At 40.9% G+C, this 18,844-nt stretch overlaps 1 protein-coding gene across 2 annotated transcripts in view; it reads left to right on the top strand.

Annotated features, from left to right (window-relative positions):
• CHD2 (chromodomain helicase DNA binding protein 2) overlaps positions 1-18,844 on the top strand; it is a 59,863-nt gene that overhangs the window by 34,552 nt on the left and 6,467 nt on the right. For both annotated transcript variants that reach the window (XM_075207712.1, XM_075207713.1), the window contains exons 20-34: positions 6,144-6,215; positions 6,396-6,545; positions 7,771-7,919; positions 8,030-8,126; positions 8,537-8,629; positions 9,181-9,354; positions 10,230-10,405; positions 10,545-10,586; positions 10,675-10,814; positions 11,578-11,716; positions 11,802-11,952; positions 12,564-12,683; positions 12,988-13,110; positions 14,477-14,599; positions 18,106-18,240. In XM_075207712.1, the coding sequence (XP_075063813.1) occupies positions 6,144-6,215; positions 6,396-6,545; positions 7,771-7,919; positions 8,030-8,126; positions 8,537-8,629; positions 9,181-9,354; positions 10,230-10,405; positions 10,545-10,586; positions 10,675-10,814; positions 11,578-11,716; positions 11,802-11,952; positions 12,564-12,683; positions 12,988-13,110; positions 14,477-14,599; positions 18,106-18,240 (1,884 nt within the window). The remainder of the gene's footprint in view (positions 1-6,143; positions 6,216-6,395; positions 6,546-7,770; positions 7,920-8,029; positions 8,127-8,536; positions 8,630-9,180; positions 9,355-10,229; positions 10,406-10,544; positions 10,587-10,674; positions 10,815-11,577; positions 11,717-11,801; positions 11,953-12,563; positions 12,684-12,987; positions 13,111-14,476; positions 14,600-18,105; positions 18,241-18,844) is intronic.

Raw genomic sequence — 18,844 nt, 5'->3', positions numbered from 1 at the left:
GCCTCTGGAGAGATAGGGGTTTTTCCCCTAGTGTAGTGAACACTATGCTGCGAGCTCGAAAACTGGTTTCGGCTCGCATCTATCATCGCATCTGGCGAGCATATATTAGATGGTGCGAAAATAAGTCCTGTCACACATCTTCCTTTCGTCTCCCCCGCTTGTTGGCTTTTCTTCAGGATGGGCTGGAAGCTGGCCTCCGTTTAGGCTCATTAAGAGTTCAGGTTTCAGCGTTTTCAGTTTTCTTTCACCTGAATCTAGCGGACTTGCCAGACGTCAGGACCTTTTTTCAGGGAGTCTTACATATTCAGCCTCCTTACGTTCCGCCTACAGCACCATGGGATCTCAACCTGGTACTGGATATGCTTAAAGGGCCTCCCTTTGAGCCATTACCTACGGCAGATTTTAGGTGTCTTACCTGGAAGGTCGTCTTTCTTTTGGCTATTGCATCTGCACGTAGGGTTTCTGAATTAGGAGCTCTGTCTTGCCGGGAACCATATCTGGTTTTCCACGAGGACAGAGCGGTTTTGAGAACCCTCCCTTCCTTCGTTCCTAAAGTAGTTTCGGCTTTTCATTTGAACCAGGAAATTGTAGTTCTGTTTTTTTCATCTACTTCCAATTCTGATCAACAGTCTATGGAAAAGTTAGATGTGGTGAGGGCTCTCCGCATTTATGTTAAAAGAACTTCTCAGATTAGACATACAGATTCTCTGTTTGTTCTTTATGATTCTAATAAAAGAGGCTGGCCAGCCTCAAAACAGTCCATTGCAAGGTGGATTACGGCAACCATTAAGCAAGCTTACATAAAGGCTAACCGTCCTGTGCCAGAGAGACTTGCGGCCCATTCCACCAGATCGGTAGGGGCGTCATGGGCAGCGAGAATTGGGGCTTCTGCAGACCAGCTTTGCAGGGCAGTCACCTGGTCCTCTGTCCACACCTTTACAAAATGTTATCAGTTTAATGTATTCGCATCTGCGGATGCAAATTTTGCTCGTAGTGCTCTACGAGCGGGGCTTTCAGAGTGGTCCCACCCTTAGGGGGCTGCTTTAGAACGTCCCCATGGTAAGCAGTGTCCCCCAGACTGGATGAAAGAGAAAAGAGGATTTATGTACTTATGTTAAATCCGTTTCTCTGATTCCGTCTGGGGGACACTGCGATCCCTCCCTTCTGCTTTTCTTCTGTGTGTTCTTGTTTGGCCTTTTCTCCTTGGGCTTTTTAATTAACTGAACAGGAAGGGGCAGGGGGATTGCAGAGGGGAGGAGTCTGTCAGCAGTGCTAAACTTAACTAGCTAGGTGCCAACTCCCGTGCTCCCCTCCACAACCCCATGGTAAGCAGTGTCCCCCAGACGGAATCAGAGAAACGAATTTAACGTAAGTACATAATTCCTCTTTTTCTGCATCTTTAAAATAAAAATTGTTACATGAGCAGGCTGTATGAGTGCATACTGGAACAATATACTGGGTCCTCTCTGTTTCCAATTTTCTTAACTTATAAACCAGTTTAACTGGCATCCTAGACCACAAGTAAAACAATGGGTAGCTATAGAAACAATTCTAGGGACGATAGGTAACCTTGCTTTTCCTACCCCTTCTATAGATACCCCTCCTCAGGGAGAGGTGACCCAGCAAGTCCTTGGCGGCATCACAAGAACACCCCTTGATGCAAAATTTAGAAAGGTTGGTTCAGGGGCCAGTTTGGGTGCCTTCACCCCTAGAGAAGATTGTTGGAGACATCGTCTTCTTACAGACTGCATATTTGTCAGGCTCATTTCCATGTACAAGGGTCAGGAGAGTCCTATTTAAAACATTCCCCTCAGGAGGAAAGGGAGATTCGGAGGACTCTGTTTACGAGGACCTGACTATCTGGGAGGACAATTCCTTCAGTAGACGGGATGGAGGATCTTATTTTAGCGGTCTGGCAAACTCTGAATATTTTTACTGCGGAACCAATGGTTCCAGAGGTTACCCTATTCATACAGTAGAAGAAACAACCCGTTTCTTTTCTTTCTCCCCGCAGTTATCCAACATTTGGGATGAGGCGAGGCTAAAACGTGATAGAATTCAGGTTCTAAGACTGTTCCGGTTCTCATATCACTTCTCGGACACAGACATTGCATCATGGGAGACTCAACCAAATGTGGATGCCCCCATTGCACACCTGGCAAAATCCACTACCATTCATTTCCCTAGTGCTGCTAGTTCAGAAGTCCGGTGGTGGGGGCTCGTCTCTATCTCTTTCAGAACCAGATCTGTTCTTCACCGGACACTTGGTTAAGGGGCATCGTGACCAGAGGTTATGTTCTGGATCTCTTGGGGATGTCTCTGCAGCATTTCCTTTCCACTCCCCTTCCACGAGATCCCACCAGGTGAAGGCCCCATTCAATCCCTTTGTCATCAGGAGTGATTGTCCCAGTCCCAAGAGAGCAAAGAGGGGTATTATTCAAGCCTTTTTCTTGTACAAAGGCTGGATTTGTCCTGCTGCCCCATTCTGAACCTGAAGTCCCTCAATTTACACCTGCGGGTAGCCAGCTTAAGGATTGAATCGGTTCACTCCGTGATTAACTCTATGGAGTGGAAAGAGTTTCTTACATCCTTTGATTTCAAGGATGCGTAGGTTCACATCCCAATATGGGAAGACAACCACAACCTTCTCCGGTTTGCAGTGCATGCGTCCCATTACCAGTTCTGGGCCATACCCTTTGGTCTGGCAACAGCACCAAGGGTAATTACAAAGATAATGGCTGTACCTCTATGTCAGAAAGGGGTGACTATTCTGCTGTACATCAACGATCTCCTGTTCAAAGCTATTTATGCTCCTTTTCCTATGTCTCACTTGCGCTTGACAGTGAAAATGCTGCAGTCGAATGGTTGGGTCATAAATTTCATAATTTTGTCTGGTCTGTCTGGTCTTGTCTGGTCCCAACCCAACGCATGGTTTTTCTGATCGTTTAAAAATGGGAAGCAGGTTTACATTCTTCAGTGCATGAAGTTTACGGGGAGGATAATGTCTTGTTTTGAAGCGGTACAGTTTGCTCACTTCCATTCACGGCCCTTCCAGAACGAGATACTAGGAAGGTCTTCGAGGTCCAATCCTCAATTGGTGACTCAGTTCTTCTGTTTGTCAACACTAACCGGTCAGTCTCTCTTGTGGTGGTGGAAGATGAGGAATCTCAGTCAGGGACATCCCTTCTCAGTGTGGGACTGGACCATTTTAACCATAGATGCTAGCCTACACGGCTGGAGTGTGGTGACACTGAACCTTTGTCTTCAGGGGCTTTGGTCCTGGGAGGAGGCAAGGCTGTCCATCAATGTTCTTGAGCTACAGGCAGTTTTCACTGCTCTGGTGTAGGCACAGTTCTTTCTGAAGAACAGACCCATTTGAGTCCAGTCCAACAACACCACGGCTGTGTTTTATATCAACCACCAGAAGTTCCCTTGCCATGAAGGAGGCGACCAGGATCATGCGCTGGCGGAACATCATGCCCCGGCCATATCAGCAGTCTTTATCCTAGGGATAGACAATTGGGAAGCCGATTACTTAAGTCACCATGCTATTTAACCAAGGGAATGATCCCTGAGGTGTTCGCCCAGCCAGAAATTGACATGATGGCCTTTCGGCTGAACCACAAAGTGGACTGGTATTGTTCCAGGACCAAGGATCCACATACATCCTTAGTGGATGCCATGACGGTTCGCTGGAATTACCGGCTGATATATATTTTTCCTCTGATTCCTATATTACCATAGGTGCTAAAGAAGGCCTAGAAGGAGGGGGTACAGGTTATTCTGCTGACACCAGACTGGCTGAGAAGATCCTGGTATGCCAATCTTATCGTGATAGAACTGATATGGTGAAATGGTGATAGAACCGCCCTGGAGACTTCCTCTTAGGGGATCTTCATCAGGACTTGGTATGGCTGGCTTTGACGGTCTGGTGGCTGAGGCCCTAGTTCTCCACAGAAAAGGTTTCTCTGACAAGGTCATTGAGATGATGATTAATGCCAGGAAACTGGCGTCTTCTAAAAATCATCACTGGGTCTGAAATCCTACATAGGCTAGTGTGAGCGGTGAGGTGCACTCACCTCTTCGTTCTGTCTTGCTCGGTTCTTGTCTTTCCTCCAGTATGGCCTGGACAAGGGCCTGCGTTTGGTTTCTCTTACAGTTCAGATCTCTGCCTTGACTGTCTTTTTCCAAAGACGATTGGCTGTGTTGCCGGAAGTCCACACCTTTCTTTAAGGGGTCCTTCACATCCAACCGTCTTTTGTTCCGCCTGTGGCACCGCAGGACCTGAATTTGGTTCTTTTAGAGTTGCCGAAATCACCATTTAAACCTTTAGAATCTGTTCCCTTTAAAATTCTGACCCAGAAGGTCTCTTTTTATTTTTACTTTTATTTTTCTCAGGATTGGCTTCTTCTGTTGGATGTGGTTAGGGCTTTTCGGATCTATGTGGATCGCATGACATCCGTGTGTAAAACTGATAGTCTCCTGGTGTTATAAGACACTCACGAGAGGATGACTGGCCACAAAACAGATAGTTGCCAGATGGATTAAGACTACCATTTGTCAGGTTTATCTCCCTGAGAGTTCTCCAGTTTCTAAGTGTGTCGGGCAGCTACCTGAAGTTCTGTCCATACGTTCAGCAAATTCTATCGCTTCAACGTCTATGTCTCCAAAGACGCTAGCTTTGGCCGAAAAGTTTTGCGCGCTGCACAGTCTGAGCACACCGACTCGTAGGGGCAGCTTTGTAACGTCCCCATAGTCAGCAATGTCCCCCACATGGCTGTGCAAGAGAAAAGAGGATATTTATATTCACCGTAAAATCCGTTTCTCTTAACCCATTTGGAGGACACTGCGCTCCAACCCTTTTATTCTGACAGTTTTCAGTTGTATGTTTCTGTTTGAAAGTGACTTTAGTCCTATCCGTAGGGCTTTGTTGGTTAAATAAACTGATTGTCCTTTGTCCAGAGGGCATAGAGGGGAGGAAGCAGGCCAGTCAGTTTGTTCGAATTTAGTGCCTCACTCCCAGGACAGTGCCCTCTATACCCCATGGTCCGCAGTTACCCCAAAATTTGTTAAGACAAACAAATTTTGCGGTGAGTACAAAAATCCTCTTATACAGTTCGTCCATTGCCAACATTCTTGAGTAGAAAACTGAGCAAACAGAACCCACCCGAGATTCACCAATATCCACACAAACCATGTCTCGATCTGTGAAAGCCACGTTCTTTTTCTAGCAGTCCACACACCTGTAGGATGTCTAACCTCTAAACAGAAATGTTGGCAGATATGCAATTTTCTGAGAGTAAATGAAGCTTAGGAACTTTGTGTGAAGCAGCAGCAAGATATCCACAAATTGTAGGAGTCAATCCATAATAAAAACACATGATAGAGAGCATCTTAGTGACTGCTATTCAAAAAAGACCCTATTCTTGTGACCACTATACCAAATAGCAGTCATCATTATAGAGTCTTTAAAGTGCAATGCCCATTTTGTTGTTGATATAAAGTGGAGAGCCTCTACTGGTGATTGCTATACAATGCATAATGGTCACTAGTGGGAAAATAACAATGCAGCAGAAAGGTTGTAGACATTGTTTTACTTCGTGAGACTGCTATGCACCAATAGAAGTGTAGTGGAGGGAAATTAGGCTGCACGAAAAACATCTGTTTTAGTCTACCTTTAGCAGCTGCAGAAAGCTGCCCCATTTAGAAGTCTATATGTGAGCACCTAGAACAGATAAAGAAAACCTTTTTTTGAAGAGTACAGATCTGAAACAGTTCTGTTTCAGAAGAAATACATGAAATGCACGTGTATTTTTTAAAATTCAATTTCTAATAGTCGGGTATAGGTTTAAGGAGGGCTCATTGTATAACTACTTCTCTTGTAGATTACTTTGTACTGCCACAATATCAAAAAGTAACAGGGTCACTGAGAGTGTTTTGTAGCAACCCAGTTAAGAGGAGCAGCTAGTTGTCCTATACTTTGTAAAGTGATATCTCTGGTCATAGGATTTGTCTGTCTTCAGGACATGTTCATGAGTTGCACACAGTACGAAGGTTATTTATAATCCCTGGGAATTAAGGATATGATCTGTTCATATTGAATTGCTTCTGTCGACCTCCTATAATTCTGATTTGTGTTACAGAGACTTGATGGCTCAATAAAGGGAGAGCTTCGTAAGCAAGCACTGGATCACTTTAATGCTGAAGGCTCAGAGGTGAGAGAGGGCATTTGTATGTTTTTCAATGTTAACAGCTTTCATCATGTGTATATTGTTGTCATTGATACATGGCTTTATTATGTAACATTTTATTTGGTATTTGTTACTGCAGTCTTCTGTAACCATAGATTAACATTCAAATTCCCAATTATAATAATCTCTTTCTGTAATGTTTAGGATTTCTGTTTCTTACTTTCCACACGTGCTGGTGGACTTGGGATAAACTTGGCTTCCGCTGACACAGTAGTCATTTTTGACTCAGACTGGAATCCCCAGAATGACTTGCAGGCTCAAGCTAGAGCTCACAGGATTGGTCAAAAGAAACAGGTCAGTTAAACCGCTAGCGAGGTTTTGCGAAAACAATAAATCAAATATGATAGTTCACTATTAGGTGAATGCAGTAATGCCTTGTGCAATCTAACATGACTTCCTAAGTGTAGCCTACCAGTCTATAGTTTCTAGACTTGTGAGATAAAATAACAAATCTGAGCTGATGTATCTCATAAATTTCATAAAGGAGAAAGTCATGGGAAACATTTGCCACACAATATTCACTGTGCTGCATATTTTTGGCAACACAGGGTCAGCTTTCTTTTTGGAAATTGCAAAAGGTCGCAAAAAAAAAAAAAAGGAATCCCGCGCTGGACTGCGCCACACCAAATAAACACAAACTGCAGCTGCAAAGCAGGGCCAATTGCTAGCCCCTGATCAAAATAATGACATACCAAAAAGAAAAAGCGCAAAGGAAACTCTGGCAGGATAATAGTATATAAAAATATATATATATTTTTGTATACTAAGGCCACATCTATATGTCGCTATTCAGCACTGCTTTTTCTTTTTGCTCTGAAAATGCAAAAGGTGCAACAACAAAAAAAAAAAAATGACTATCCTATACAGCCAGTAACATTTTTATGAAACATGATCAATGAAGAAATTAATTTGGTGTTTGACTTGTGTGGATACAATATACATATGGAATAGATTATAACAATGGTTCCCAAACTGTGCGCCTAGGCTCCCTGGGGTGCCTTGGAGATCTCACGGGGGTGCCTCGGCCAGGGCCAGTGGTAAGCAAGGCGGGGGACTACTTGGTAATTATTTTGGCTTAGGGGTGCCTTGAAAAAATTTTGGAGACTCTAAGGGTGCCTTGAACTGAAAAAAGTTTGGAATCCACTGGATTATAACCTATCCTGTAAAGTATGAGCATTAGAAGTATTAGAAGCTCCAAGTAGTACCCATATAAAGGTACAAGCCTGCAGGCCCGAAAGCCTTTATACAAGCCATGGCTTTTATTTTACATTACAAGCACATTATTTTACAATACACTCATTTCTGTCTGGATGGGAACACGTTACTTTTATGTTGTAATCCTCATCTAGGTATGATTTGCCCTGTCACTGACCATGAGTTATTAGATAAAAGTGACATCACTAAGTGCCAAATAATGAAGCATTTTATTAACTTTTCTACAAATATTAATGTCACTTGTGTTTTATCTATCTATATATGGTCATGGTGATATTTTACAAGTAATATATCTTCATTACAGGTGAATATTTACAGACTTGTAACAAAGGGAACAGTAGAAGAAGAAATCATAGAACGGGCAAAGAAAAAGATGGTCCTTGACCACCTTGTAATCCAACGTATGGACACCACTGGTCGGACTGTGCTGGAAAACAACTCTGGAAGTTCAAAGTAAGCACAAAAGAATTTTAGGGAATTTAGGCTGTGTTGCCTTTTCCCTGAGTGGTTTTTCCCCCCATGTATTTGCTTATATGTTAATAGCTATTTGTCTTTTGTTCTAGTTCCAATCCATTTAACAAGGAGGAATTGGCTGCTATTCTTAAGTTTGGAGCAGCAGACCTCTTTAAGGAACCTGAAGGAGAGGAGTCAGAGCCTCAGGTTAGAATTAATTGGTATCTATGTAAAAGATGTAAGTGAAAGCTTCACTTGGGCAGATATCTTATGTAGCAGTGTCAAGTTATTGTATTAGAGGGAATTTAATTATTCATTGTGTTTATGGGGCAGAGTTTAATAAGTTGTTTCTTCTTGTATATGTATATAAATATTCATATCAAATACAATGAGTAGTTCTAAAATGATTTCTAATTGTACTAAGCAGTTTTGTATTTCAAAGTATGTTACTGTATAAACGTCATAAACCGTAGAGATGTTTTTCAGGTTTTATTGTTTCATTTACATACTGAGTAGAAATCACTAAATTATATAACTTTGTGAGTTTTTCAGGAAATTATTTATGATACATGCCTGTTATCTATTTCACCTCAGACATATTACCTTGTTTACAATAGGAAATGGACATTGATGAGATTTTACGCTTGGCAGAGACGAGAGAGAATGAGCCAAGTTCCAGTGCCACTGATGAACTGCTGTCTCAGTTTAAGGTAGACTTCTCTCTCATACACCTTCTTATATTACCCACGGTTCTAGTATAGTTTGATGAACATGCTTAATAGCAGGCATGTCAAATGTAAATGACAATGGGGGCCATATTAAGTGGGCAAAACTTGGTGAGGATCGCATTAGTTTTATTTAGGGCCACATACATTCTAATCTATTCTCTTTATGATTTCAGAAATCCCTTTATTCATATTTTTAATAGCTGTATTTTGAAGCGAGTTTGTTACATTCCGATGGCAGTTTTAAATTAAACCACAAGAACACATCAGTACTTACTAGAGCAACGGATAAATTTTAAGATATAAAAAGAATATAATGAAGAACATTCCTAATGCCATATAGAATGGTTGAAAAGTTTAGGGCCACAATTAATTGAACTAGTGTAAGGAATGAAAGAAATGTCTGCATTTGGCTATCAAATGTTTACTTGGATACGCTTGCTGTATAGACTATACTGCCAGCTCCCTGTAAGACAATATACACTATTTATAAATCATATTCATGCTACATAATGTCATTGTGGTTTCTGTTTCAGGTGGCTAATTTTTCAACCATGGAAAATGTGGAGCCTGACCTGGAAGACCGTGCCCAAAAAGAATGGGATGACATTATTCCTGAGGGACAGAGGAAAAAGTTAGAAGATGAAGCTCGGCAGAAAGAGCTGGAGGAGATCTACATGCTTCCCAGGATTCGGAGCTTGAACAGAAAGGTAGGAACCTGGATATTTCTGAGTTCCACTCAGTCTCAAGTGTCTGTAGTATTTTACCTCCCCTCCTACCTAACCAATGTATGGTGGGTATTCATATCCAAGACCTCCACCATTTGGAAGATAGTTAGCTCAGAGTTGCATTGCAGTGGTCAAATTTGAATACAGGTACTGCTTATGGCTGTGTTGTGTGTAGCCTATTGTATGTCCATGCCAGCCTTGACTTAACTGGCATCAGCAGTGTGTTAGTATTACAAATTCTCTTATGACTGATGCTGGACTGTGCACCTTTGCTGAGGCATGGGGTATCTCCTGAGTAGGTGTGGTCTTGGTTCTGTTGTTTGGGGAGCAGGGGTTACTATACAAATGTGAGCCTTGACCAGAGGTCTTCAAAGGTATTTAAAAATGATACACTACTATAAACAGTGACATCATCTTTAGAATGGATTGCTTTAGATGTCCTTATTAAAGCATTGAAAGCAATAAAATCACAAACTAAATTAAATTGAACCCCTATCATTTCCCTCTATATAAAACATGTAGCCATTGACCAGCTAGTTTATTAGAACACTGTAATGTAAAATAACTGCGGAAGTAGAGAAATTCACTCAGGAGTAATATGTTTGGTACAGCTGTAAAACTAATACAGTTGTAATTTTGCATTCAGTTTAGAAGATAAATGTTCTAGATATTCTGCTTATATTCCAGGATAATGTTTCAGAATGTGGTTATTAATATCATCATTATTATTATTATTATTCTTTATAAACATACAGAATTTTGCATTGGGGGGTTCAGTTTAAAAATAATTGACATTTAATTGCATGAAAGACAAGGTGGTCATGTCAGAATGATTTTACCCACCTTATACTTGTCAGGCACAGGCAAATGACAGTGAGTCTGATCTGGAATCCAAGCAGAAAGCTCAGCGATCCTCTGGGTCAGAGAGCGATTCCGATGACTCGGATGATGATAGAAAACCCAAGCGCAGAGGACGTCCCCGCAGCGTTCGCAAGGACACTGTGGAGGGCTTCACAGATCCAGAGATTAGAAGGTATCTGAGATTGAACCTTGTATGTTTTATTACCTTGATCTGTCCGTTCAAAAACTTCAGTGTATATTGTTTATTGATTGGTGATAAATGACTACAAAAAAACAATCTCTTTAATTGAACACAACCTTGTTTTGTTTAGGTTTATAAAGGCATATAAGAAGTTTCCTACTCCCCTTGAAAGGTATGTATATGTAACACCATATGCATCTATCATTCTGAATGTATCTTACCACCGTGTACAACCGATTTCTGTCGGCTCTCTGTCTTAGACTGGAGTGCATTGCACGCGATGCAGAGCTTGTGGAGAAATCTGTGGCAGATCTCAAGAGACTTGGAGACCTTCTGCACTCCAGCTGTGCATCAGCCATGCAAGAGTTTGAAGAGCAGTTGAAAGAGAACCCCACTGAAGGTATGTTTCCAGTGTGATAGTATTTCATTGTCTTTATCCTTACTCTGATTATATAAAATTTTGAGAGAATTTCTCCACCTAACACTAAAGAAAAATGGGCAATACATGGTGAAATTTAAATACTTGCCCACATCAGCCACTACAGTCCAGTAAAAGAGTCTTTTCAGTCCTGGGGGTAAATGTATCATACTGCGCTTTTTACAAGTCGCCGGAAATCGGCGAGATGACAGCTTAAATTTAAAGCGGCGCTGCCTTGTGAAGGGAAGTTTCCCTTTACAGGGCAGCGCCGCTTTAAATTTAAGCTGTCATCTCGCCGATTTCTGGCGACTTGTAAAAAGCGCAGTATGATACATTTACCCCCTGGTGTTGTTTAAATCTGTAGCTGCTGTGTGGAAGTCAGTACAGGCTAGCTGCAGGTTAAGCTATGATTTGCTGTTACACCTCTATGGTGTGTGACTTTATCATCCAATCTGCATACAGACAGTTGGGACATTAAACCTTAATTGTAACTACAATAAGCAAAAGCATTATTGGGGCCAACAAACTGTTGCTGCACTGACTTTTAACTGGAGCTGTAGTGAGGGAAAAGGATAGAAAAGATCATTGGGTCATTGGCTGGAATGTGTAAGGCAGAAAGAGTTGATTTCATTGAGTTTAATTTTATCTTTTAAAGGTGCAAATTCTGTAAGGTTTGGTTTTGGAGACTATCAACCAATTGAATACAATAGCTAATAATTAACCACTGTTCTGTTATATGTACTAGGGAAAGGTCCTGGAAAGAGGAGAGGTCCAACTATTAAAATTTCTGGTGTCCAAGTGAATGTAAAAGCCATTATTCAACACGAGGAAGACTTTGAAATTCTCAGCAAAGTAATTCCTAAAGATGCAGAGGAAAAGAAAAAGTGAGTGTGCGGCTGTCCATGTGTCTGTTCACATTGCTGGCTCTGTTTCTAGCACTGTTCTCATAACTTCACTTTTTCGTGACAGGTTCCGATTGGCCAGCAGGGTCAAAGCTGCTCATTTTGATGTAGATTGGGATGTAGAAGAGGACTCGCAGTTGCTCCTGGGGATTGTTGAACATGGCTATGGAAATTGGGAGCTCATTAAAAGTGACCCAGAGATGAAATTGGCTGATAAGGTAATGTCCAATAATAAATATATAATAAATTAATATATAATTCACCAAGCATAAATGACTGTTCTCCATTTATTTAATGCAAGCTTAATTCCCTCACATGTTTGTCACAGGTGTCAAGAAGCATGTGTTGATTCCCTGCACTTAATTTGGTCATGCCCCCAGATAACTTGCTTTTGGAAATAGGTTGTACATTTATTATCTACTCTGCTGTCAATGCCACTTCCTAGGGACACAGGACTCTGTCCATTTGGTCAGCTTGTTGAAGAGTTATGGCATAATCGGAAAGTTAGCAATGATATGATCCTATGATAGCCATGTGGATTAAAATAATATATACCTACCTACCTTTTGTGGATATCACATACAAACAAAAGAATACATTTGCAAAAGTGTGGGGTGTGTGGTGTTATTTCCTCACTACTTACCGTTGATGGTCAGTTATGTGCATACTTATAACACTGCATATAATATTCTTGAGCCTTGTCTTGTTTTCTTCATCTGCTGGTTTTGATTCTGTATCTCTGCTCACCTTTTGTTCTTTTTTTTCTTTTTATAGTGATTAACAGTTTAAAACACATTAAAAAAACTACATGCAATTTTCCTGTATCTAGATCTTGCCTGTGGAAACTGAGAAAAAACCTCAAGCAAAACACTTGCAGACCAGAGCAGACTACCTGCTGAAACTGGTGAAGAAAGAAATGGAGAAAAAAGAGGGCGGTCAGGGAGAAGAGGTAAGGGGGAGTATTTGCTGCAATATATGTGATGTGGATTTATGAAAGATGGTGGATACGGTAGCACTGTGCTTTCTCATTGACTCATTTTGTATGTCTGGTTTGGTGAGCCTGTAAACTGAATCTGTTTGTAGGAATTGTCATCCATTTATATGGTATTCTGCAGACATTTTGCATACTTTTAATTATTTTTGGTGGTTGGTACATTGAAAATAGATGTGAAGGATTGAATACTGTCTGTAAAGTGCTGTTTAATACGTGGGCGCAAGATAAATATCAGTTAATAAGTAAATCCTATTTGTAGGCAAAAACAAAGAGACGAAAGCCACGTGCAAAGAAAGATGGGTCAGGGAAAGTAAAGGATGAGCATGGAAATGACATCTCTCCTAGGCACTCGGACAACCCTTCAGAAGATGGAGAAAAGAAGGTGAGCACACTGTCATCTGTTGTTGAAGATAAAGATAGGTCTGACTCAAGACTCCGGAGTACAGCTGTATGAATTGTCAAAATTATGCCACAATTTTCCAGAATATGTTTGAACTTTTTCACCAACGAGTCAGTGATTCACCTGAATTAAATCAGATTCACAAGGTCCCAGTGCTGATTCTTCCCTCCACTTCCTTTAAGTCATCTTACACTATGTATTTGAGAATCTGAAAGTTAATATTTAGAAGTTTGTTTGTTTTTGATTATTTTAATTAGTTACGGCAATGTGTTGATTTTTTCTTTTTAAGGAAGTCGGTAATGTGTTTCCTTTTCATAGGTTTCCTCATTCTTTTCTACTTTTTTTTTTTTTTTTATTGATTGCTTTTATTTTTTTTAAACAACCTCTTCAGTGCTAAGGGTGAGTGGGACTCCTCCCTCCGCCATAGATACCCCTAAATTGCTACGCAAGATTACTACTCATCTACAGCACTCATGATGTTTAAAGATGGCTTTTTTGTAAGTCAAAAAAGTAACACATAAAATCAGTTAAGCAATGGTACAGTACTATTTACGTAGCTTTGTATCAAAGCACACAAGTGTACAGTACGGCTACTAATAGTCACAGAGATCATCCCATTCTTTTTCTCCTCGTAAAATCCAGGATGAATGAATGTCTGAGGAAGTAGGCTTTTATAAAGCTATAGACATGTAACATTTGTTGATGCTGACTGACGGGCGTCTTTACATTCCAGTGGTCATTATGTATTCGTTAAATTTGGTTTAATTCATTGGAATCTATGAAATTCGTCAAATTTCAGAATCTGACAAATTGAGTTCATCTCATCTGAGGGGAAAATAGGAAAGCCCCACTAGGTTTTCTGATTGTGGAAAGCCACACTTATAAGTTTTTTCACATGTTTAGTCATGTACGCTCAACAGATTTAGAAAACAGATTATATACATGTTTTGTAGTGGTGAAGTAAAATGGGCAAGTGTCACTACAAACTGTAAAAACACATTTTCTAGTCCAAGGAAACAATGCAGTTTTAAGTACAAATTTTAATATTTACTAGATACTTGGAACAGTCTCCCATTTTGACTAGAAGGCCTTTGTTATTGTTACATTTTTCCTACATATAGTTATACCAAAATTCTGTTTAGTTCCTAGATTCCACATAATTCTGTTCCACATTTCTGAACAAGCAAGGTTTGAATAGCCCATGTCCTCCATTGTTTGAAATATTCATTTGAATAGTTTTTGAAAAATGCCATCTGACTTTCTGCTGCAATTAAACTAGACACATGTTGTTTATTACACCCATATAGTCAGTGAAATATTGAGTATTGAAAGTAAGGTCTTTTTACAGGAGGATGGCACACTGAAGAGTCCAAACAAGAAAAAGCAAAAGAAAAAAGATAACAAGGAAAACAAGGATAAACAGAACCAAAAAAAGGACGGAGCCAAAGAGAAGAGAAAGACAAAGGAAAAGGTATGTAATGTATAAATTCTGAATTCTTGGTTAAACTGGAGCATGAAGGGACCACCAGCCTCAAACCCCACCAGCCTCAAACCATTGTGGCAGCCAGCCCATCCAACCTTACACGTAACATAGCTTAAATGAAAAATATAAAGTAGCATTATTAATGTTCCATGAAATATGCAATTAGTAGTTTTTTTATTATGTGATCTTTTAGTTTCTCTAAGCTATTACATGTCACAAATTTATGTAGTGTCAGTACTTACTATGCATGTATAGCATAGTGTCGCGCAGTGCTAAATGTGATCTGCAGTGGTCCTAGCTATGTTAATATTTGGACCCTACTTAATACAGTGAATGCTTAAGGTCACAGAGAGGACCCTACCAAAATGCTATTACTGAAAGGTAGAGGTTTAAGTTAAATTAGTATCTATCTTGTATCCTATTGGGGACACTGTCAATGAGGTATAGAGTGTCCAGCTAGGAGTTTGTCAATATTCTTCTCGAAGTCTGAAACTCCTCTCCTTTCCGCATGTAGTGACCGTGAGATTCAGTGTTGCTACCACTGCACTGAGCGCTGGATGTGAACTCCCTTCTTCTGCCTGGGAGATGGGTGTTCACACTCGCAGGCAGCCCCCTGGGGCCTTTGCTGAAGTGCAGTGCTTCTAGTGTTATGGAGACAGGTCAGGTGGGGGCTACTGTATAAAGCAGCCCCTCACTAGACACAGTCTGGCCAAGGATCCATGCTCTGGACAGTGGCTATTTTTAATATTCGGCCTGGACAGCCTAGCCCCTCCTCCTTGGCAAGCTTTCCTCGCAGGAAGAAGCCCACCAGAACTGTTACACACAGGCACCTGCAGCTCCTGCTCCTCCTCTGTATCTCTCTTAAGGGAAGTATTGTGTGAGGGAGGTTGTCTGATAAAATATGGAGGCGATGCATATGTTCCATTTTTAGAAATGTACAAAATGTTAACTCAAAATTAATTATTAGTTTTCCACTTGGCAGCTTTTCCTCACTGAGAAAAGCCAACCAAAATTGTCAATACAGCTTCTGCTCCTACTCTATATTTCACCTGAGTGAGTATTAGAATAAGGGAGGTTTTATGTGTGGGATCTACCTCCACTATTTTACTGGGTTTGTGCTTCTCTTTGCAAGAATCATTTTCCTTTCTGTTTATGTACTGCAGCTGTCATGTTTGTCTCATTTTTAAATGTTTCTCTGATAAAGGGAGCAATTCCAAAGTTGAATCTGGAGGAGTGGTGTTGATTATATTTTAGGTGTTCAAAATATAAGTCAAAATTGCCTCATGGATTATCAAATGCTCACGCAATGTGCACGGCTAAGAGCCAAGTGCCCTGAATGCCTACAGGAGGGCCATGGATCTGGCATTACTAGCCTGGACTACATCTTTGGGCGAGTCTACTGCTGAAATCGCAGAGCTCGCCACAAGTGACATGGGATAGGCAAAGAAAACGTCCCTCCTGCATGCTCTGCAAAAACCTCAGCACGTCAGTTGATTCATCTAAGATCTCTTGGCCAGGGATTCTTTGCTCTGTGACAGTTTCACCAGATTGGGACCCAAAGCCTAACGAGGTCAACCCAGAACCTCTTTAAGGTTTCCTTCTCTCTAGAGAGGATTTTACACTCCACCTCACGTGCTACGACTTGTCAGATTTCTGCTATAGTCCAGTCCTGTGAGGGTTCATACACAAAGTTCTCCTCTCAGAAAGAGCGAGGGGGCGTGTGACTCAGACAGTAAGGATTCCTCTTACTTGGAAGATGAATTCACTTGGCAGTAGTGTTCATTCAAGACAGCGAGGAGTCAGCAGTGCTGAACAGTAAGGGGACTTCCTGGAGACCTAGTAAGACACAGGGCTATATAGTAGGCAATTCTGGCATTACATACAATGGGTGGTCATCCCACTGTTGGCAGAGCAACATTAAATAGGGTTCTATTCAAACCTCTTCTTAGACACCAGATGCCAGATGGATACTTTCAGGGTAGAACTTCAAGATTCTGAACATCCAGATTTGAGTGGACAAGTAGAAGATGTTATCCATGAATGTCCAGGATGCCTATTTGCATGGTTCGGTCTGCTAAAGCCATGAATGTCTTCTCAGATTCAGAGTTTGGTCTCACCATTTCCAAATTTTGGGCTTATTGCAATAATTCTGGTGTTCACGAAGGTCATGGAGGTCATAGCTACTCTTCTGCGATCCAGAGGAGTAACAATCATTCCTTAGTCATCTTTTCAAGCTCATGTGTGAGAGACATCACACGCATTATAATCTCATTATAATACGTGTGATGTCTCTCGGTCAGAAATCACTCTAGTTCTTACCCAGAGACTTGTCTTCTGGGTCAGCTGTTCAGTGCAACAGACATCTTTCCATTTGGCATGAAAATCCTGTAGAACAGTTGGAAACTCTTCAAAAATGTGACATTCAGTCCTTAGGTGGGTCAGAGTAGACAGCCATTTTGTATTGGACAATCATGGCCATGAATGCTAGCCTTCGGGGCTCAGCACTCAAAATATTTAGTGTCAGTTTCAGGGATTTTGGTCTCCAGCGGGAGCCAGGCTTCCAATTAAATGTTCTAAAACTAAGAGCTCTTCTATTGCAGGAAAAGCCACTAAAGACTCAGTCAGACAATGCCACGGCAGTGGCATACATCAAACATCATTATGGATCTCCATGTCTCATTTTTTCAGGAGTTAGAGCTATCTTCAAGACAAAGCCATCCTTTCACTCTAATCTTTTCTAGGTTGCATTTACATCTGAAAAATGTGTTTTTGGCATTGTGGCAAGATTAATCTTCAGAGGAAGGTGTATCTCTTTACCACTTTGGATATTAGGATTTATGTTTACAGGACTCTTGAGTTTAGAGAAACTCTAGGATCTTGTATGATGCCCAAAAGAGAGGTTGTGTGCATGGAAGCAAACCGTTGGTAGATGGATTACTTTGGTGATGAGACAGGCTTACTTTGGGAGGCAGAAACATGTGCCTTCTGAATGGCATGGCATAGATCCTCAGCTGAGCAGCTGTTTCAGGCATTGTTCTGGTTCACTAAGTTTTATAAGTTCAAGGTTTTTGCTAGTTTTGGACGAAAGTGCTGTGTGCACTGCAACTCCTGAGTGTAACCACCTGTAGGCAGCTTTGGGACGTCCCCATCGTCCTTGTCCCCCATGGTATGTACAAGATTGAGAGGAAAAGATTTAACATAAGTACAAAAATCCAGTTTATAAACTTTTGTTGGCCTAAACAGGCCATTTGTTAATACATGAAAAAAGTTTCTATACCAGACAGCAAATTCAGTCCTTGGGGTGTGCTTTCCCAAGTACAGGAGGGAGGATAAATTACATGTTTTCTACCGAATTCATAAAAATGGGACAGAGATTAATTTTGCAAGTTTTTGTTGATATGCTGTTTATCTGTTCAAATGATTTTATTGCCTTTATTTGTGCCTATGTTCCCTTGATACCTGCCCACTCACCAGTATTTCTCTTTGCAATAAAGCCAAAGCGAGGCGAAGCCAAGGGTGGTGCTAGGAGCAGAAAGAACCAAGGACCAGTACACATTACTGCAGGAAGTGATCCAGTTCCTATTGGAGAGGAAGAGGATGATGACCTGGACCAGGAAACCTTCAGCATTGTAAGGAGTCTTTGATATATGTAGACACTTTAAGAGTAGAACTCCACATCTACCTTGACCCCTCACACTGCCAGGCAGGGTCAGCTTTTCAACTGCTTTACCAAAGGGATTTGCAGGTCCAAACTATGCCCGTTGTTTTAAGTTTTTGAAATATCATTGATATTTGCTTCGGTGAGGCTTTGCCTGCCACCTGGTATGTGACAGAGGAAGGAACTTGATCACTGTGTGCTACTTAATACCAGTGATGAGAAGGGTATGCATAAATATGTTTTCTATATAGGTCCATTGCTCTGAAAGCATTTCAGATACATATGTGATCAATATATGATGTAAAAGAGAATGTGGGGGGTAACAGGCTAAAATATATGTAATCAAAATTTGTGCAGTATATCTTTGTGAAAAGTGGTTTGTGACACAGTTAACAAGTGAAAGATTTTAGGATAGTTGCATTTCACTTGTTATAGAAAATCAATATTGGTTAAACAGCACAATCTACTAAATCATAAAGCTTCAGAATCACTCAAAATATCTCAATCACTTTCAAAGCCGGATCAAGAAAGACTAGTGGAGTGCAATTTAGGATTAGTGTATGACATGTTAGTGA

The sequence above is a fragment of the Mixophyes fleayi genome, chromosome 4, assembly GCF_038048845.1.
Source record: "Mixophyes fleayi isolate aMixFle1 chromosome 4, aMixFle1.hap1, whole genome shotgun sequence".
In the NCBI taxonomy this organism is placed as follows: domain Eukaryota; kingdom Metazoa; phylum Chordata; class Amphibia; order Anura; family Limnodynastidae; genus Mixophyes; species Mixophyes fleayi.
This window is presented reverse-complemented; position numbering and strand designations above follow the sequence as displayed.